The sequence below is a fragment of the Carassius carassius genome, chromosome 4 (genome assembly GCF_963082965.1).
Source record: "Carassius carassius chromosome 4, fCarCar2.1, whole genome shotgun sequence".
In the NCBI taxonomy this organism is placed as follows: domain Eukaryota; kingdom Metazoa; phylum Chordata; class Actinopteri; order Cypriniformes; family Cyprinidae; genus Carassius; species Carassius carassius.
In genome coordinates this window covers 40357828-40377709 of record NC_081758.1, presented here as the reverse complement: position 1 = coordinate 40377709, position 19882 = coordinate 40357828, and the positions used below count along the sequence as shown (strand labels likewise).

Genomic DNA, 19882 nt, shown 5'->3' with positions numbered 1-19882 from the left:
TATATATATATATATATATATATATATATATATGTATATTAGACACTGAAGAAGGTACTTTTGTTTTTTGTTTACTTTTTTTTCAGCTTCACAGTGCAGGCCTTTGTTGCAACTTTTTCACCTATTTACATTCAAATTAAAGTAAGGTCACATTAAATTGAATTAACATAGCCTATAATATTAATAATAATTTTAATTATATAAGATAATATGATTTTATGATAGTAATAATATTAAAATAAAAAATAATATTAAATTAATATTTTATTTTAACATTTGTTAAATTTAAATAAACACATTTTACAATAAAAAGTGACAACAACATTTTTTTTTATTTGTTTACCTGCGTGTAACTGACTCCAGATAACCATGAAGTGAATGTGTTGTTAGATTATTTAAATATTAACTATACATTTCAACATGCACTTCACACACGTTATATTCTCAGCCACACTCCTTGACTGATTCTTAATGTTTCATTTGTTTTGTGATTTCTGAAGTGTTTTCTGAATAAATAATAGAATAAAATATACATATCATTTTTTATATTGTTATTTTTGTGACATTTGCATTTTAATACTATGATGATTTGAACATTTGCTTGACAATCTACTTTTTATGGTAGAAATACACCATGCATGTACAGTAGTTATGACATTTTGATTAACCGTTAAAATAAAAAATTAAACACATACACATATGAATTGTTCACAATAAGATCTATAATATGCCTTTAGAAAACAGTGCGTTTTCATTTCATTCCCATTTTAAAAGAAAAAAAACTTTTGTAACCAGCGGCTTGTGAGCTACATTTATTTATTTTTTTTGGCAGGCTTGACTACGGTCAGGTGGGAGAAGAGCTTTCATAAAATTCATTAAAAAGTTTCCAGCTTGTAATTATAAGTTTGACGAGGACGTGAATGAACCTTTTTTTTTTTACTAGCTAGAAACTCATAATTGCGGTAATTTCGACATGGTGTGAATGCATCTTTACAGCACTGCTTTTTCTTCCTCTTTTCAACACCTTTAAGCAATTAATTTAACAAAAAGAGCTTGTGCAAACTCCATTCAAAAGTAGTTTTGTAGATAATTTTAGTCTTAGGTGTGCTATCCAGCTTTCATACTGACATATTGTAACTTTAGATAGAACTGTAGCAATACATTTGGAAAATTTCCATTTGACTTTCTTGTTACAGTGCTTGCCTCATTTGCATACTGAAATTTGATTGTTATTAATTTGATTGATTGTTGCTTAAATCTCTTTTACATTATCTATATTGGATTTATACATATTATATTTTTCTCTAACTGTCATTTTACTAAGAAATAGAGTACGAATTAGTAATCGCAACAAATCTCTTATTCTTTGGGGAAAGGATGACTGCATATGTTAGGTAAACTTTTGTGTTATAATAGATAACTAAAATTAAAATCATAAAAAATCTTACATAAATTACATATGTAAATTACTTACATTTTTCATGAGCAGAACTCAAATATCTAAGACTTTTCTATGTACACAAAAGGCCTATTTCTCTTAAATATCGATCACAAATCTGTCTAAATCTGTGTTGGTGAGCACTTCTCCTTTGCCAAGATAATCCATCCACCTCACAGGTGTGGCATATCAAGATGCTGATTAAACAGCATGATTATTGCACAGGTAAGTCTTAGGCTGGCCACAATAAAAGGCCACTCTAAAATGTGCAGTTTTATCACACAGCACAATGCCACAGATGTCGCAAGTTTTGAGGGTGAGTACAATTTGTATGCTGACTTCAGGAATGTCCACCAGAGCTGTTGCCTGTGAATTGAATGTTCATTTCTCTACCATAAACCATCTCCAAAGGCATTTCAGAGAATTTAGCAGTACATCCAACCAGCCTCACTACCACAGACCACGTGTAACCACACCAGCCCAGGACCTCCACATCTTCACCTCCAAGATCGTCTGAGACCAGCCACCAATCAGTTTGCATAGCCAAAGAATTTCTGCTCAAACTGTCAGAAACCATCTCAGGGAAGCTCATCTGCATGCTTGTCATCCTCATCGGGGTCTCAAGCTGACTGCAGTTCGTCGTCGTAACCGACTTCAGTGGGCAAATGCTCACATTCGATGGCGTCTGGCACTTTGGAGAGGTGTTCTCTTCACTGATGAATCCCGGTCAGCTCCCCTCAGAAACACATTCATTTAAACCCCCAAATCAGTACTACACCCCCCCCCCCCAACACACACACACACCACCACCACCGGACTCACCATTTCAGTAAAACTGCACATTTTAGAGTGGCCTTTTATTGTGGCCAGCCTGTGCAATAATCATGCTGTCTAATCAGCATGTAAGGTGGATGGATTATCTCGGCAAAGGAGAAGTGCTAACTAACACAGATTTAGACCATTTGTGAACAATATTTGAGAGAAATAGGCCTTTTGTGTTCGTAAAAAAAGTCTTAGATCTTTGAGTTCAACTCACGAAAAATTGGGGCAAAAACAAAAGTGTTGCGTTTATAATTTTGTTCAGTGTATTAAAAACTTTAACTTTTATTTCAGCTAGCTGCCAAAGCAACAACATTTAAAAACAAAATAAAATTGAAAAAAAAGTAAAAAAATAAAAAAGATATTATATATAACATAAACATAAAATAAACATCATAAAATACTACTTTTTTTCAATGAAATTGTGACACACGGCAATCAACATAAATCTGACACTTTCTACAGCTTGTCAGGTGAATAATCTTGTTCAGTTTTCTCAGATTTTACATGAATTTTACTGTTGAGTTTATTATTAAAGCACATGAAAAATTGCAGCTTGACCTCTTGAGGTGGATGAATACCATTTTCCAAAGGTAAGGCCTAAAAAAAAAAAAAGTTTAGTTCCGGTTGGTTGTCAGTTGAGGTCATTGGTCGGTAGGGATTTTTTTTTTTTTTTTTAATTTTTTTTTTTTTCTCCAGTGGCAGTTTTACACACACACACACACACACGCGCGCTGATTTTAAATGTGTGTACCGGTACTTTTACGACAGTGATTCTGTATTCCCGTTTAAAGTCTGTTGTTGCCATAGACACGCAAAACGCACACACACACACAAAAAGCCTTCGCGGGAGTTTGACAGGCGATCTCATAGTAGATTAACATGGAGGATTTGAACTTAAAAAAACGGAGTTTACAGACATCTTTTTGTAGTCAAACAACATTCTTTGTTATGTTCATTTATGTGGTTTATTTGATTTTGATGCTATAAATTAACTAGAAGCAAGAGACTAACTGATGATCTAACTTACAGCGATCTGTTCGACACATTCAAGAGCCACAAAACGGTATTTATTGTTTACATTTCTTTAAAAAATGACCACATTTGAAAGGTGAAATAACCTTTCTTAACTTAAAAGTAAGCTGGTAATGTTAATGTCCTGTCTGTCAGCATGTTGTCAGTGCCCTCTCTGTTCCGCGATATATTGTTGACTCCCCCCGTGTTTCTCTTAATGTTACGATTTCCAAACCTTAAGTTATAGCTCACTTTAGGAATTGACAGTTAAAGGGTTTTGATGCAATACTTAATGGTTTTTAACGGATTACTTAAGTGTAAAACAGCATTTAAAGGAAACTGTAATTTAATTAACGATGTGTGAAAGACCGTTCTTCCCCAGTCTCATAAAATAAATTTGGGTCACACATAAATTGACAGGGTCGGTCGGAAACCGGAACCAAACAAATTTTTTTTTTAGGCCTAAAGCACCTCATTGCACTTTCTCTTTGTTTAGAAAATAATCAAAACTGACTTTTCAAGCCATAATTTGTACCCAGTTTGTGGAAAGTGCTTTCACTGCTTTTCTTTGCAGCATTGGAAGCATTTCCTTCAGTTCTCTCCATCGTACTTAATATCCCTCATAATACCAGGTCCAGCTGTGATAAATTGCTGTATGGTCTATTCAGATGTGTTACAGCGGTGACTCATAGCTCTCATGCACACAATTTAGCAAAAAGCCCTTCAGAATTTCACCCATTGCTCACATTAAAGTTGCACACATCCCAACCTCCTCAATGATGTTATTTGTATTAAAATATTACAATTCTTCTACAGAATTCTGCAGTTTTTCTTCCTGGATAGTTTTCTTTTTTGCATTGATATATTTCCTATTGAAAGTAAGTAAGAGTAGGACATATTATTCATTCATAAAAAAATATATATATATATATATATATATATATATATATATATATATATATATTATATAATAATATATATTATTTTTTATTTTTCTCTATTTTTTATATTTTAATACACTTTAAAATGTTATTTATTCCTGTGATCAAAGCTGTATTTTCAGCATCATTACTCCAGTCTTCAGTGTTACATGATCCTTCAGAAATCATCATAATATGCTGATTTATTACCAACGTTGGAAACGTTTTTTTATTTTTTATTTTTTTTTATTTATTTTTTTTTACCTGTGATACTTTTTTGAGGATTCCTTGATAAATAAAAATTTTCAAAGAACTGAATTTTTTCAAAATATTAATATTTCTTTAACCCCAGAAGATATAATAATAATATATATATATATATATATATATATATATATATATATATATATATATATATATATATATATATATATATATATATATATATTAGGTGATCGGAAATCGGGACAGATCGCTTGGTTTCAGACTCGATCGGAATCGGACGATATATATATTCTCATTCATTTTTTAACACATCTTTAGTTATGCGGTGGCTCAGAGTTTGACCCTTTTGACTCCGCACAGAAACAGCAGTGCATGCGGCATGACATCACTTTGTTTTCAAGAGCTGGTGTGAATAAATATAGATTCAAACTCAAAGAGACAGAATAGTCTGCGCATGACCTGATATTTCATTCGGACCCAGAATACAGCGAGATGAACCTCACAGAGCGCTAAACTCTCATGCAGTGTGTGTTTCATTCATACTAGAAGCCGTGATAGTGATATCAGGAAACTCCTAATATAGACAAAAGCGTCCAGCTATCGCTGTGGTTTTCACAGGAAAACAGAAACTTATGCAAACACGAAGACATTAATATACGATCACGACAATAAATTGTTTTTTAAGTCATCTCCAGCAGGTGATAAATAAAGTATGAGCAATGCAGTGCTAATTGACTTTTATCACAGTATAGAAACTATTCTGCATTATTATGTGATAAACAGTGTTTGTAGTATATAAAACAATCATTATTATTTGTTATTGTCCAGCATTTATAGATTTCTGAGCCAATTAAAAGCTGGCTTCAGCAAAACAGTAAAATGTTTAAAATATTTTCACTAGCCTATTTAAAATAGCTGTTTAATTAAATTACAAAATGTAATTTATTGAACATCCTGGATCTGTTTTTTTCGCTCTTCTTTATTTTTTTTTAAATGTATTATAGAAGTATCGGATCGGGACTCGGTATCGGCAGATACTGAAAATCAAATGACTTGGACTCGATGGCAAAAAATCCTGATCGGGACATCCCTAATATATATATATTGACTCTATATATATATATATATATATATACTAACCCTAGGGTTGTGGGTTCATGTCACGGGCTGGCAATACCACGACTAAGGTGCCCTTGAGCAAGGCACTGAACCCCCAACTGCTCCCCGAACGCCGCAGCATAAACGGCTGCCCACTGCTCCAGTGTGTGTGTGTGTGTGTGTGTGTTCACTGCTGTGTGTGTGCACTTTGGATGGGTTAAATGAAGAGGCTGTATGTTATGTCACTTTCTTTTCTTTTCTTTTCTTTTAATATCTGCTAAAAAAGTAATGTAGTAAACTTTCAAGGATACACTATCTTATACATTAAATTATGTTAATTATTATCAGTTTCACCCTGAAAAATCTGAAAGTTCTCAGGATGTGGTTTGTGCTGAAGTTTGTCTTAATGACACTTTAAAAGTTTACATCTTGCCTCACTAATGAATGCAAACACAGTCTGTCAATCCTATCATTGAGTTTTACAGAGTATCTCAAACTCAACAAGCACACTCGCACAGACACGTGCAAACAACTTCTACATGTGAAAAGTGATCGCCACCCGCTGATGATCACTCTGACAGCAGCTCTATGAGTGCATGCGTGTTTGTGTTTTTAGCGTCTGTCACGCGTGTCACTGCACTCGCACACATATCAATTACTCCTGCATCTGTAAAACACTCAGTCAGAGCCCAGAGTTGAGCACGTCTCTCGCATCACTGAACCTTTAATAGCTTGTCATCATTTTGAAAGATAGAAATGGTCTGTTTTTGCATCTGAAAATCAGAGCCACTCAATTTCTTGACCTAGATTCTCAAAACATGAAATCTGTTGTACTCCAAACTTTTGCAGTGAACTTGGTCTTCAGTGAAGTTGTCTATCTATCTATCTATTGATCTGTCTATCTGTCCGTCTGTCCGTTCGTCCGTCCGTCCTTTGGGGTTATATTATTGTATACAAAAAAAAACTTTTGAATTTTTCATTCTATCATTCAAGGATTCTGTCAGCATCCTGTGTCCTGCAATTCTGTGTTTCAGGTTTTTTCTAATTCAAATTTGGAAATTGATTTGGCATTTAACTGGAATTCTCAAAGGGATAAACTGAGACAAAATAAAATTGACTTACTTTTACCTTTACAACTCAGTCTAAGGGTACGCAAATCCCTAGTTAGGGTGGACTGATCAGAGAAAGAGCTGTGACTGTTGTGAAAATGAGCATTTTCACCCCTCATGGGATTTTGGTTGCTTTGGTGTCCTGCCCTGTTTTCTTTGGTAATCTTCACTGATTAAAGGTCTCTGAAAGCAGGACTGCGTGTGTGTGTGTGTGTGTGTGTGTGTGTGTGTATGGGCATGTCAGATGGTATCTGATGCCTAAGAAATGATTTTTCTCCAGTGCTTGTTCCTGTCATCCTCTCCTCCTCATCAGAGTGGATTTAGTGACTCAGTGTTTTGGGGTTTGTTCTTTTCTGAGCGATGTCACGCTTGAGATCAGCTCGCAAATGCTGGGCGTTTAGTTAGCTTTGACCCAAAACACAAGTGTGTCAGTGTGTGTGTGAGTGATGTTACTGTGGGTTTTAAGTGCTGTGGTATTGCTAAAACATCATTGTTGTGCCTACTTATAGTTCAGCCAAACATTTAAATTCTGTCATGATTTTCTCATTTACATTCATGCATTTTCATTTACTTACCCTCTCATGTTGTTCCAAATCTGACGTTCTTTTGTGAAACACAAAAAGAATATACATTTATTCATCTTCATTTTACAATGAACTATCCTTTTAAGGATTTGAAAAAACCCCACACAACTTTAGCCAGTAATAGTCTTGCATGTAACAATCTCTCATATTTTTAATTCATATATATATATATATATATATATATATGTGTGTGTGTGTGTGTGTGTGTGTGTGTTATTATAATATTTATTAACACTTTGATTTAGATTTTATTTGTATATATTTTAGACTTTAGATTTGTTTTAGTTTTTGTTTGTTAGTTTTAGCAATTAATGTATTTTGTTATTTTTTTATTTCTATTTATCTTTTTATTCAGTTTTATTTTTAGTAATTTTAATACTTCAGCCTATCTTATTTCAGTTATTTGTCAAGGCAACATTCATCATTTTAATTAAAAAAACAATCCATCTTAATTTAATTAATCAAACTGATTTTTAATATTTTTGGGTTCCAGTTTAGTTAACAATAACAACACTCTCAGCAGTTTTCATTCTAATTTTGGTTTAGGTTTTCTAATTTTGTGGTTACTAGTTTTTTTTTTTTTTTTGTATTTCTATTTAGTTTTTTCCAACAATAGCAACACCTTCAACAACCACCCAAATTTTCCAATACATGTACTTAGCAACGCCCTAGCAACCACTCAAACCACCTTAGAACCCATCTAAAACCTCATAGCATCATGCTGGTGGTGAGTTTTGAAAATGGCTTCAGAAAATGTAAAAATCCAGTCTGCGGTTGATTTTTAATGGTCAGAAACAGCGAACGAGAGACAGAGCTCTGGAATGAGTCCTGTTGTGTTGGCTGTATGGCCCTAATAACTCTGAAATGAGAAAGATGGGAAGGAAAAGGAGGAATCTACTTATAGCTAATCTACTCCCTCACACGGACTCAAAGACACACACACACACACACACACACACACACACACACAGGGCTGTGGAAAGTTCATATAGCAGCAGAGGGAGTTGACACAGTTTAAGAGCTTCTGTGTCTTTCTCCGGAAGACTCAAATGGGAAGAGCAGCACCTCTCAACAACACAAGAGTTAAACACTCCAGCTGTGTGTGTGTGTGTGTGAAGGTAAAAGGATCCGTCAGCTGGAATATAGACTCTCACATACCAAACACAGCTGCTCACAGCACAGTTCTCTTGTCCATTTTCTGTCTCTCACAATATTTGGTCTGCATCTCTTTTATTTCAGTGACTGAAAAACAGGAGTTACAGTACATGAACAAAACCTGATGATCATGAATTATCACGATTAATCGCATCCAAAATAAAAGTTTTTGTGTACATAATATGTGTGTGTATACTGTATATAAATATTATGTATTTATAAATACACACATGCACGTATATTTTTAAGAAAATATGTTGTTTATATATTAAATATATTTACATATTGTGGCGGGTGGAAGGAATACGCAGGAGCAATCTGAAGTGTAAAGCCCCAGAGGGTGGATTTTATTATAAAGTGAAGGGGGTGATGGCGGTGATTCGGCGTGCAAAGGTGCTCTCACTCGGGTCCAGGTGCAGGTGAGTCGGTGGAGTGCTCGTGGCAAGGTCTTCCGGTCACAGGCTGCTTTCTTGAAGGCAGAGAGAGGAGAGTCAGTGTGCTAGCTCGTGGAGAGGCTTCTCACCCTTTTCCTGAGTGCATGCTATTAATATGAGGTCCGACTGATGAGAGGCAGGTGCGGGTGATCAGCCCGTGATGAGCCTCGAGCCGGTGCTCCTCGTGAATTACCAGGGCGACGATGATGTGGAATCGGGACGCTCGTCACAATTTAATTTAAATGATATAAATATAAATATATACATGTAAATATTTTTCAAAATATATTCTGTATGTGTGTCTTTTTATATACTTGATAAATATTCACAGAACACACACATATATTACGTGCACAAAAACGTTTCTTTTGAATAAATTGCGATTAATCGTTGCCTAGTACTAGTTCAAAGTTTGAGGTCAGTACGATTTCAACTTTCCTCCAGCAAGAATACTGTACATTTAACTGATCAAAAGTGACAATAAAAACATTATGTAAAAAAAAAAAAAAAAATTTATAAATGCTGTTCTTTAGATTTTTCCATTAATCAAAGAATCCTTTGTTTTCCACAAAATACTTTTTTTAAAATGTATACATAGAGAGAGAGAGAGAGAGAGAGAGTGCAGTTATTTTAAACTGTAATAATATTTCATATTACTGTTTTAACTAAACTTTTTGAACAAATAAATGCAGCCTAAGTGAGCATAAAATACTTTAAAAAACATTTTAAAAATCTTACCGACCCCAAACTTTTAAATGTTATTGTTGCATAAATATAGCTCTATTTATTGTTTGTCATGTATTACCTTATAAATGCATGGATAATGTCTGCATATTTTCCAGGGAACAACTTTCTTCATCACTCTGCAGTGTGTGGGAAATGAAAATCTTTCCTTGACTAGTAGTAAAGAGTACAGAAAGTTTTTAATACATTTATATTTATTTGTTTAGCAGACGCTTTTGAAGGTGACCAAGATAAGATTCAAAATTCAGTGAAAATGTATGCAATAAATCATATGGAGTCAACAATATTAACAATGCCGCAACACCACAAAAAAAGTGCTAAACTGTATAGAAACACAGATGAAAGGGTTTGTGTTCCAGCCATTTATAGATGGATAAACCTCAGCTTTATTTGCAAAAATTCAATTAAACTCTTTGAAATCAGCAGTAATAGGAATATTATCTGCAGTGACTGACTCTATATGAGTACAAGATTATGTACAGCTGGTCATTTATTTTGCAGTCTAATAATACACGGCATAGCACGGCTGCTTACCAAATAAAAAAGTAAATAGACATGACATATTGATTTGGGCTGAAATCATTATATGAGAAGAAAGCGAGTGTGGAATGATCGTGTCTGTGTGTGTTTCTGTAGTGAACGGCGGCTGGTCCACGTGGACGGAGTGGTCGACCTGTAGCAGTCGATGTGGGCGGGGCCTTCAGAAGAGAACCCGCAGCTGCACCAATCCCACGCCTCTGAACGGGGGGTCGCCGTGTGACGGACAGGCCATCCAAAAAATCGCCTGCACCTCAGTTTGCACAGGTACCAGTCTACAGAAATGAATCAGAGTTTAATTTGATGTGTATGAAAACAAAGTGCATGTACCTGTGTGTTGAGCATTCAGCTGGGACATAAGTGTAATCATCTCTAACAACCTTGTTTTTGTTTAAAATAATGTCATAGTAATTTAATAGTATTTAATAAATTTAAAAATAGGTTTTATTCACACTGAAATAAAATAAACAAAATAGTTATTAAATAGTATTGAAAACATTTTAAAATAGTTCTTTCGTATTAAAACAATTAAATTAAATTAAATGACGTCATAGTGATGAATAGTATTTATTAAAGTAATATGTGACATTACATTGTATGTATTAATAATTGTATATATGTAATTGTTTCATGAATATAGGTGCATTTATTGTTTGTCATTTATTACCTCATAAATATTTAAACTAAATTGATAATGATTATTCTATTATAAGAATATTCTATTCCTTGGGTGTTTTGAAGTAAAAAAAAACATTTAGATTTATTTTAAATGAACATGCCATCTACTTAGCAAATAATTACTCACTACATTAATTCATTCATTCATGTTAGCTTGAAAAATATTAAAAACAAAAAATATCATTGGCTATAATAAAGTGACATGTTAAAAAGTATCGACAATAAAAACTATACAGTATATATAAAATATAAATTTTTATATGAAGTCACATATAATAATTTATCTACTAATATAGTATTTATTAATATTTTATTTTAGATTTTCATTTTTATATTTTTGTTTTCACTTTTCATTTTAATTTTAGTTTACATTTGAGAAAAAGTTTTTGTTCTATTTTGCTTAATTTTTATTTTAGATTTAGTTTTAGTCATTTTTTTACTTAATTTCTTTTATTTGCCAGAGCAACTTTTCTAATCTTCATTTTCCATTTAATATTTATATTTTATTTTATTTCAGCTTTATTGCAATGAACAAACAACACTCAATCACAAATGGAGGTTTTCATAAAGATCTGAGTTTGTAATCATGAGACTACTTCTGGAACTTATTACGATATTTCTGACATGACGTAAATGCACAGTGAGGTCAGTTCTTAAACATGAAGGAAACACACATTCAGATCTTTTCCTCCATTGACATTTATTCATTTGGCAGTTGCTTTTATCCAAAATGACTTCCAAATGAAGAATTCCTTCCATAAACAGAATAATGGAAAATTCACTGTGAGAATATTGAATTACAAGAGAGGAATTCCTTTCATAAAAACTTGATTCTTTTCCAGTCCACTTTGAGTTCTTCACCTCTTGATAGCATCAGACAAATGCATCTTATTCCAGGCCCATCAGTTCAGCTTTCAAGCCAGACACTTCCCCTATTCTTTGGCCCCTAGGGGCCCCTAAGGAACGAGCACATTTCCATCCCCTCCTGCCCATGAGAGTCAGTTCTCTGTGCAGCAGGTGAGATTAAAGCATCTGCAGGCAGCAGGAGAGCTGTCACAGTCACACGCTAATGACTGACCCACATACTGCAGCCGCTCTCCGGTGACAGAACCAGAGACAGCCGAGAACCAGACTAGACCAGAGCAGAAGATGCATCATGTTTTATTTGATTTTAAGTTTATTTTATGTTTATTTTATTGTATTGCTTTATATGCTTGAGGTGGTCCATGGTGGAGGCTTTTATTTCATTTTGTTATATTGTTTGTTTTTAATTTAGCTGAATTATATATTAAAAAAAAAAAAAAAAAAAAAAAAAAAAAAAAATATATATATATATATATATATATATATATATATATTTTTTTTTTTTTTTTTTTTTTTTTTTTTTTTTTTTTTTGTGTGTGTGCAGTGTGCATGAGGCAGTCCACGGCCTAAAATAATAATTTATTTATTATTTTATATATGTGTGTGTGTGTGTGTGTGTCTGTGTCTTTGTGTGTGTGTGTGTGTGTGTGTGTGTGTGTGTGTTTATTTATTTATTTATTTACAGTACACATTTTGTGCCCAATATGCATGAGAAAGTCCATGACGGGACCTTTATTTCATTATTTTATATTCGTTTTTATTATTTTTATTATTATTGTTATTATTATTATTTAACTTTTTTATTTTATTATCTAATTTATTTTATCTTATACTTTATTATTTTATTTTTGTATTATATTTATTATAAATATAAATATGTTGCATTCTATTTCTTAATATTTCAATTCAATTGCAATATGCATTTGATTGTCATATCAAAGTTGAAGAATTTCTAATTGTTTCTGCTAACTTCTTTTGTTTCTGGTGTGTGTGTGTGTGTGTGTGTGTTTAGTTGACGGTGAGTGGGCCGACTGGAGCAGGTGGTCTCCATGTAACACTGAGTGCACGCAGTGGAGGAAGAGAGAGTGTAACGCTCCTGCGCCTCAAAACGGAGGGAAGGACTGTGACGGAGTCACGCTACAGTCACAGAACTGCACTGATGGACTCTGCCTACAAAGTGAGTGCACACACACACACACACACACACACACACACACACACAGTCAGGCTGGATTCCTTTACAGTCAGCATGATGTCAGAATTGAGTCTATTTACTTTCTTAAGACATGTTCCTGGTTTCTGGTATAATTTGTTATTTTAGAATTATTCTAGTTTTTTTGTTGTTGTTGTTTTTTTTTAATTAGCTTTTATTTTTCTATTCTTAGTTTTCATTTTAAGTTTAGTTAAGTTGTGTTGAATTTAGTGACTTTGTTATGTGCTTTTGTTATTTAAAAAAAATCTATTAAGCTTTAATTTGTATTTATTTAACTTTTTATTAAATAATTTTTTACTTTTTTTACTTTAACATCTTTTTTTATATTTAGTTGACAAAGCAAATCTTCTTGTTTAATTATATTATTATAGTATTTATCATTTTTCAAATAGCTTTTATATTTATATTTTCAGTTTTTATTTCTGTTTATTTTATTTTATTTAAAATTAAGTTAAGTTTAGTAAATTTATTTTTGTGATTTTGTGACTATTCTATTTAGACTTAATCTATATTATATCATTTTAATTTTAGTAATCTTAGTACTTAGTACAGTTAGTTGACATGGAAACATTTCTAATTTTTGTTTAAGATGCTTTAAGTTTAAGCTTTAATATTTATATTTTATTTTGTTTAAGCTTCATTTCAATTAACAGATTTTATTTCAATTAAAATATTGTAATAGTTTAAGGTTTTTCAACAACAACGTTGTTGTGAATTATTCATGTTTGAATAATGAAATGAATAATGAATAATGAACCAAAGGGGGGAAAAGTTTATTTTTGGAATCCTACTTAAAACTTTCTTTACATAAAAAATTGATTTGCTTTTCAGCTGCTTTTTTCGTTAAATAATTAATTAATTAATTAATTATTATTTTTATTTCATTTCATTTTCATCAAATGTTGAACAAGATTGGTTTTTAACTCTGTTGTCAATGTTTAATTAATTGCAGCTGGGAGTTTCATACCATATACCATATAAAAGTTCAATTCATTGCAAATATTGTTTCTGGTTTACTTTAAAGCTTTTAGATGATTTGTTTATTGCTCCAGTACATAATGAGGCACATAAACATGGTCTTTTATGTGTTTCAATCACTGTCACAGTGGACACAGTGAGAATCTTTAGGAAACAGACATGAATGTGTGTAATCACAAGCCATCAGCGTGGCTGTTTAATTTGTTTGCTGGTGTTGAGAGCAGAGTGCAGTGATAGAAAGAGAGAGAGAGAAAGACAGGCCGTGGATGTGAACTTCTCTGTTTGGTCTGGTTTAATGGATCTCATGTCTGTCTCTCTCTCTCTCTCTCTCTCTCCTCGCAGGCACTTTTAAAGTTAAGTTTTAACTTTAAAAGTTCTACCCCTTAAAAGTTGAGCAGGCACAATCCATTTAACCCCACTCAAGTCAACTCTCTCAGCTCTCTGTCTTACTCTGTTACAGTAACTACCTGCTTAGACAGCAGGAAAAGTTGAGCACGTCCTTGCCAGGGGTGAGACCAGATAGAAAACGGTGTTACAAGCCATCTATCCCATGTAAATTTGAGTGCATTTTATGTTGTTCATCTTCTTTTCAGTACTTTTGTTTAGTAATCTGTAGTTTGATTTATTTTGATTGCTCAAATAGAGTTCCAACTGATTTCAGTAAATTGGTTTGTTTGGATGGAAAGTCCTTATTTGTTCTCTTATTTGTAGTGAAACATTAATTGGATTAACATGGATTTTGTTAAATTCATTTTAAACTGATTTTAGTAATTGATTTTAGATTATTTTAATATGAATAATATCTATTTATTTAATCATATTGAGTCACTCTATCATATAAAAGTTTGGAGTCAGTAGGATTTTGTAATGTTTTTGAAAGAAGTCTCTTTAGCTCACCAAGGCTGCATTTATTGGATCAAAAATAAAATAAAAACAGTAATATTTTGAAATATTATTACAATTTAAAAAAAATCTTTTTGAATATACATTAAAATGTAGTTTTGAATTTTTAGCCTTCAGTCACTTTATCCTTCAGAAATCATTCGAATGTGCTGATTTGCTGCTGAAGAAACATTCTTATTATAAAAAAATAATAATAAATAAAACAGTTGTGCTCTTTAATATTGTTCTATTCACAATAGATTTGTTTTTCAGGATCCTTTGATTAAAATAATGTTCAAAAGAACAGCATTTATTTGAAATAGACATTTTTTGCAATGTCACTTTTGATCGATTTATTACATTCTTGCTGGATGAAAGTATTAATTCCTTTTAAAAAAAATCTTAATGACCCCAAACTTTTGTATACTTGTGTATATATGTGACCCTGGACCACAAAACCAGTCATAAGGGTCCATTTTTCGAAATTGAGATTTGTACATCTGAAAGCTGAATTAATATAATATAAAATATTAAAAACAACTATTTGAAAATCTGGAATCTGAGGGTGCAAATAAATTAAAAAATATTGAGAAAATGGCCTTTAAAATTGTCCAAATGAATTCTTAGCAATCCATATTACTAATCAAAAATTAAGTTTTAATATATTTAAAGTAGGACATTTACAAAATATCTTCATGGAACATTATCTTTACTTAATATCTTAATGATTTTTAGCATAAAAAAAAAATCAATACTTTTGACCCATACATTGTTTTTTGACTATTGCTACAAATATACCCCAGTGACTTAAGACTGGTTTTGTGGTCCAGGGACACATATGACTGTATATGGTAAACAAATAAAAATAATTATATCAGCATAATATACCGTAAAAAGCTTATCATTAATAACTTGACTGTACTTTAAAAATTAGAAGCTTGTAGCTTATAGCTACAATTTCAAACTAAAACTACATAAATGTCACAATGTGGTAACTAAATATTTACCTGATTACCATCTCACCTGGGGAGCCCATTTGTTAGATGCAGTCAGTTGGTATGTTGAATTACAGTCTGCATGTCCAGTTTCTCGTGCTATCTCAGTCTCAGTCCCACATCACCAAATCACTTCTCGCTCTTTTTGTTTTACATTCACATTATTTTGCCTAATACCCCCTTCCTCTCTCTGAAGGTTCAGTATATCAGCTATCCGTTCAGCCTAAAGGAACGGGAGAGAAGGGGTTTACATGTGAGTGTCTATTTTGTCTTTCGTTTTCTTGCTTTGGTTTTTCGTCTCCGTTTCTGTTGTCTCGCAGTATCTTGGGCTTTATTTTCTTCTGCTTGCTCCCTGTTCCTCACCGTCTGCGGGAGTGAAAGCATGCTGTCTGTTTGTCAGAGTCCTTTGATTTGCTGTTTTGCTTTATGTTTTGCTGCACTTTATGTTCTGTGTATTATTTTTTTTACTCACTTCCACACATACACATATGCTTTTGTCCCATTCTCTCACTCTTTTCCACACATTCACACACAGAACTGAATGGAAACCTGAACGTCTCTGGAGTAAAGTCAGGCTCGGCTGAAGTCTGCATGCTGTTTGAAACAAGAGAACTCTCTCTGGTCTCGCAGTATGACCTGTAGCAACTCGGTAATTCTCTTTAAAGACAACGTGAAATGAAAATTGAGCCCATTTACATTCTTTAGAATTTTCAGGGCCTTTTTTTTCACAGCAGTGCAGGCTGTATAAAAGAAAGATAATACAGATGGTATTTGAACCCCAATGTTAATATAATTTACAATTGTATATAAAATATATGCAGTGTGTGTGTGTGTGTGTGTGTGTGTGTGTGTGCGCAGTACAGACCAAAAGTTTGGACACACCTTCTCATTCAAAGAGTTTTCTTTATTTTCATGACTATGAAAATTGTAGATTCACACTGAACGCATCAAAACTATGAATGAACACATGTGGAATTATATATGGAATTATATACATAACAAAAAAGTGTGAAACAACTGAAAATATGTCATATTGTAGGTTCTTCAAAGTAGCCACCTTTTGCTTTGATTACTGCTTTGCACACTCTTGGCATTCTCTTGATGAGCTTCAAGAGGTAGTCACCTGAAATGGTCTTCCAACAGTCTTGAAGGAGTTCCCAGAGAGATGCTTAGCACTTGTTGGCCCTTTTGCCTTCTGTCTGCGGTCCAGCTCACCCCTAAACCATCTCGATTGGGTTCAGGTCCGGTGACTGTGGAGGCCAGGTCATCTGGTGCAGCACCCCATCACTCTCCTTCTTGCTCAAATAGCCCTTGATGCCTTCAGTGTGACTATACAATTTTCATAGTCATGAAAATAAAGAAAACTCTTTGAATGAGAAGGTGTGTCCAAACTTTTGGTCTGTACTATATATATATATATATATACAGTACAGACCAAAAGTTTGGAAACATTACTATTTTTAATGTTTTTGAAAGAAGTTTCTTCTGCTCATCAAGCCTGCATTTATTTGATCAAAAATACAGAAAAAACTGTAATATTGTTAAATATTATTACAACTTAAAATAATAGTTTTCTATTCGAATATACTTTAAAAAATAATTTATTCCTGTGATGCAAAGCTGAATTTTCAGCATCATTACTCGAGCCTTCAGTGTCACATGTAACATCCAGTCTATCACATGATCATTTAGAAATCATTCTAATATTCTGATTTATTATGTGTTGGAAACAGTTCTGCTGTCTAATATATTTGATGAATAAAAGGTTAAAAAGAACTGCATTTATTCAACAACAACAAAAACATTCTAATAATATATATTCTAATAATATATTTTCTTTACTATCACTTTTTATCAATTTAACACTGTGATGGTGTCTTCTTCACGGCGTTTGCCCTTTAAGAGCATCTGTACATTTGACTTCAGCTTTGAGCTTTGAGCTTTGGCTTGTTCTAGAGATCCTTCAAACTGGATTATATAAGCAAAATGTTTGTTATGAATATGAAACCCTGAGAGATGAACCGAGGCGAATATCAAACAACATGATTCAGGCTTTCATTACGGGCCACCACAGCGCTCTGTTCTTCATGAAAACAACTCATCAGTCATAACATCAGTCAGCCTGCTTCTTGTCTGTGATTTTACTACATTTTACCGTCCTTTTATCAGCTTTGTTTTTATGTTGTCTTTCTGCTCTTTATGATGTGCTTACTTTTGAGAATATGAAAGGTACTTTCAGCTCCAGGTTTGAAGATAAACAGTCGGCCCAGTGGTTATTAACCTGGCTGCTATCATGACGGTTGCAGGTTCATTTGTAAAGCAGAGAGTAAAGGTCATGACAGTAACCCGTCAGCAGGTGTACAGCAGGTAGTCTGTGCAGTCAGGGGTGAGAGCAAATAAAGGCCAAGGCACAATCAATTGGTAAATATAGGAAAAAGCTAAGCAAATGATTTTTTTTTTTTTTGATTGATTTTTTTATTATTATTATTTGCAAAAAGCAATCATAGCTATTCAATCATGTATTGCATCATGTTCCTGTTTCAAAAATATTTTATTATTATTATTATTATTATTACTTTAGAATGCAGTTATGTTGATAATTAGAGAATTGAAATGGTTCGTTTACAAAAATAGTATGATTTTTTTTTCTGAGTTTTATTTTATGTATAAATATTATTTTAATTTATAAAGTTATTAAAACATTTTTTTATTTCATTTCATTTTATTTCTTCTTAAAGCCAAGTAAACTACAGCAAATAATTTGAATGTCATCACTCTTGAATGCTGAGAAATCTGATACAATATAAAAATTAAAAAATCCGTTCATTTCGGCTGTTTGCTTCAATGAACCAGTTGAAAAAACTCATTAACTGTTCAATTTGAGTAATTTCTCAATATTGTTTCCAGAAGTCCTTTTTTCTTTTTACATTTTTTAATTTAGTACTAATGTAAATTGTCACTACGTGTTTCAATTTAGTTATGTAAATTATTAATTTACTGTAATTTAGTACAAATTATGTATTTTTTTTTTACACATTTTTGTCTATAGTTTAACTAGATTAACTTCAGTACTTCATAAGTTTTATTTTATTATGATATTATGATGTTATGACACAATTGCTGTTTTTATTAATAATGGTTCATAGTTTAGCAAGCAGCATTTTTACTGATATACTGTAGCAACACACTGTAGCCCTGAAACATTTGCAAGAACACTTTTAGCTACACAATCATGCATTGTTGTGTAACCGTAAAAAAAAAAAAAACACGTTAAATATGTACACAGTGCACACAATGCATTGGCTAAGCTCTGGTGTTTGCATATACTGTATGTGAGTATGTTTCAGGCTTAGCACTTTATTTTAGGCCTGTACTTCTGTTGAACAATCAGTGATGCTTCAGTGCTGTTAACTCTCTCTCTCTCTCTCTCTCTCTCTCTCTCTGTGTGTGTGTGTGTGTGTGTGTGTGCGTGTGTGTTTGAGGGGACAATGTTATCTCTTTTCTCCTGAAGCTGTATTATTTATTAAACATTTTCTGCAGTTGGCAGCCGTGATCTTGCTCTCCCTCCCTCTTTCACTCGCACTCATGTTCAAAGAAAACGTTTAATCTTCCAGATACATTTTAATGGCTGCGTTTAGTAGCTTGCCACTTTTATCATCAAAGCTCGTGTTTGAGCTTGTATGAGTGTTTCTCGGATGAAATGAGTTAAATGACTCGAGGCATACGATGGCGAGAGTTAAAGAGAGATGGAACGCAGAGGAGATCGCTCCGATAAAACGTGGACGTGCTTCACGTCGGAGCCAACAGGAAATGTTGTGCTACAAAGCACACTGATTTAAAAATGAGCCTTATCTGTCTGAGTCATCCGAACATATTGCTCATAAAGTCTTGGAGATGCCAACAATATTATTTTTACTCTTGCGAAATAATGGTTTTGTTCCAAACCTGCCAAGATGCCTACATAGACAGCAGTTTAAGGCATCATAGTTATACTTCTGACACAAAAGCTGATCCTAAAAACTTTTTTGGCCAAACTGTACGGTAGTATTTCATGTATCTTTCATGGAGCAAGCATGACTCAATAAAATAATTAAAAAAAATTTTTTGTTAAAAATGTTGGTTAAAATTCATTTCGTATAATTCAATTCACATTTCTTCTTGGAGAACTGGACTGTCTAACTAGCTACTAATTAGT

At 32.9% G+C, this 19882-nt stretch overlaps 1 protein-coding gene across 2 annotated transcripts in view; it reads left to right on the top strand.

The window, feature by feature from the left end:
• Nucleotides 1-19882, top strand: part of LOC132140036 (netrin receptor UNC5C-like) — a 135397-nt gene that overhangs the window by 92587 nt on the left and 22928 nt on the right. The window contains exons 6-8 of one of the 2 annotated variants that reach the window (XM_059548804.1): nucleotides 10177-10344; nucleotides 12632-12796; nucleotides 15884-15940. In XM_059548804.1, coding sequence (XP_059404787.1) covers nucleotides 10177-10344; nucleotides 12632-12796; nucleotides 15884-15940 — 390 coding nt within the window. The remainder of the gene's footprint in view (nucleotides 1-10176; nucleotides 10345-12631; nucleotides 12797-15883; nucleotides 15941-19882) is intronic. The other variant, XM_059548805.1, reaches the window with a different exon arrangement.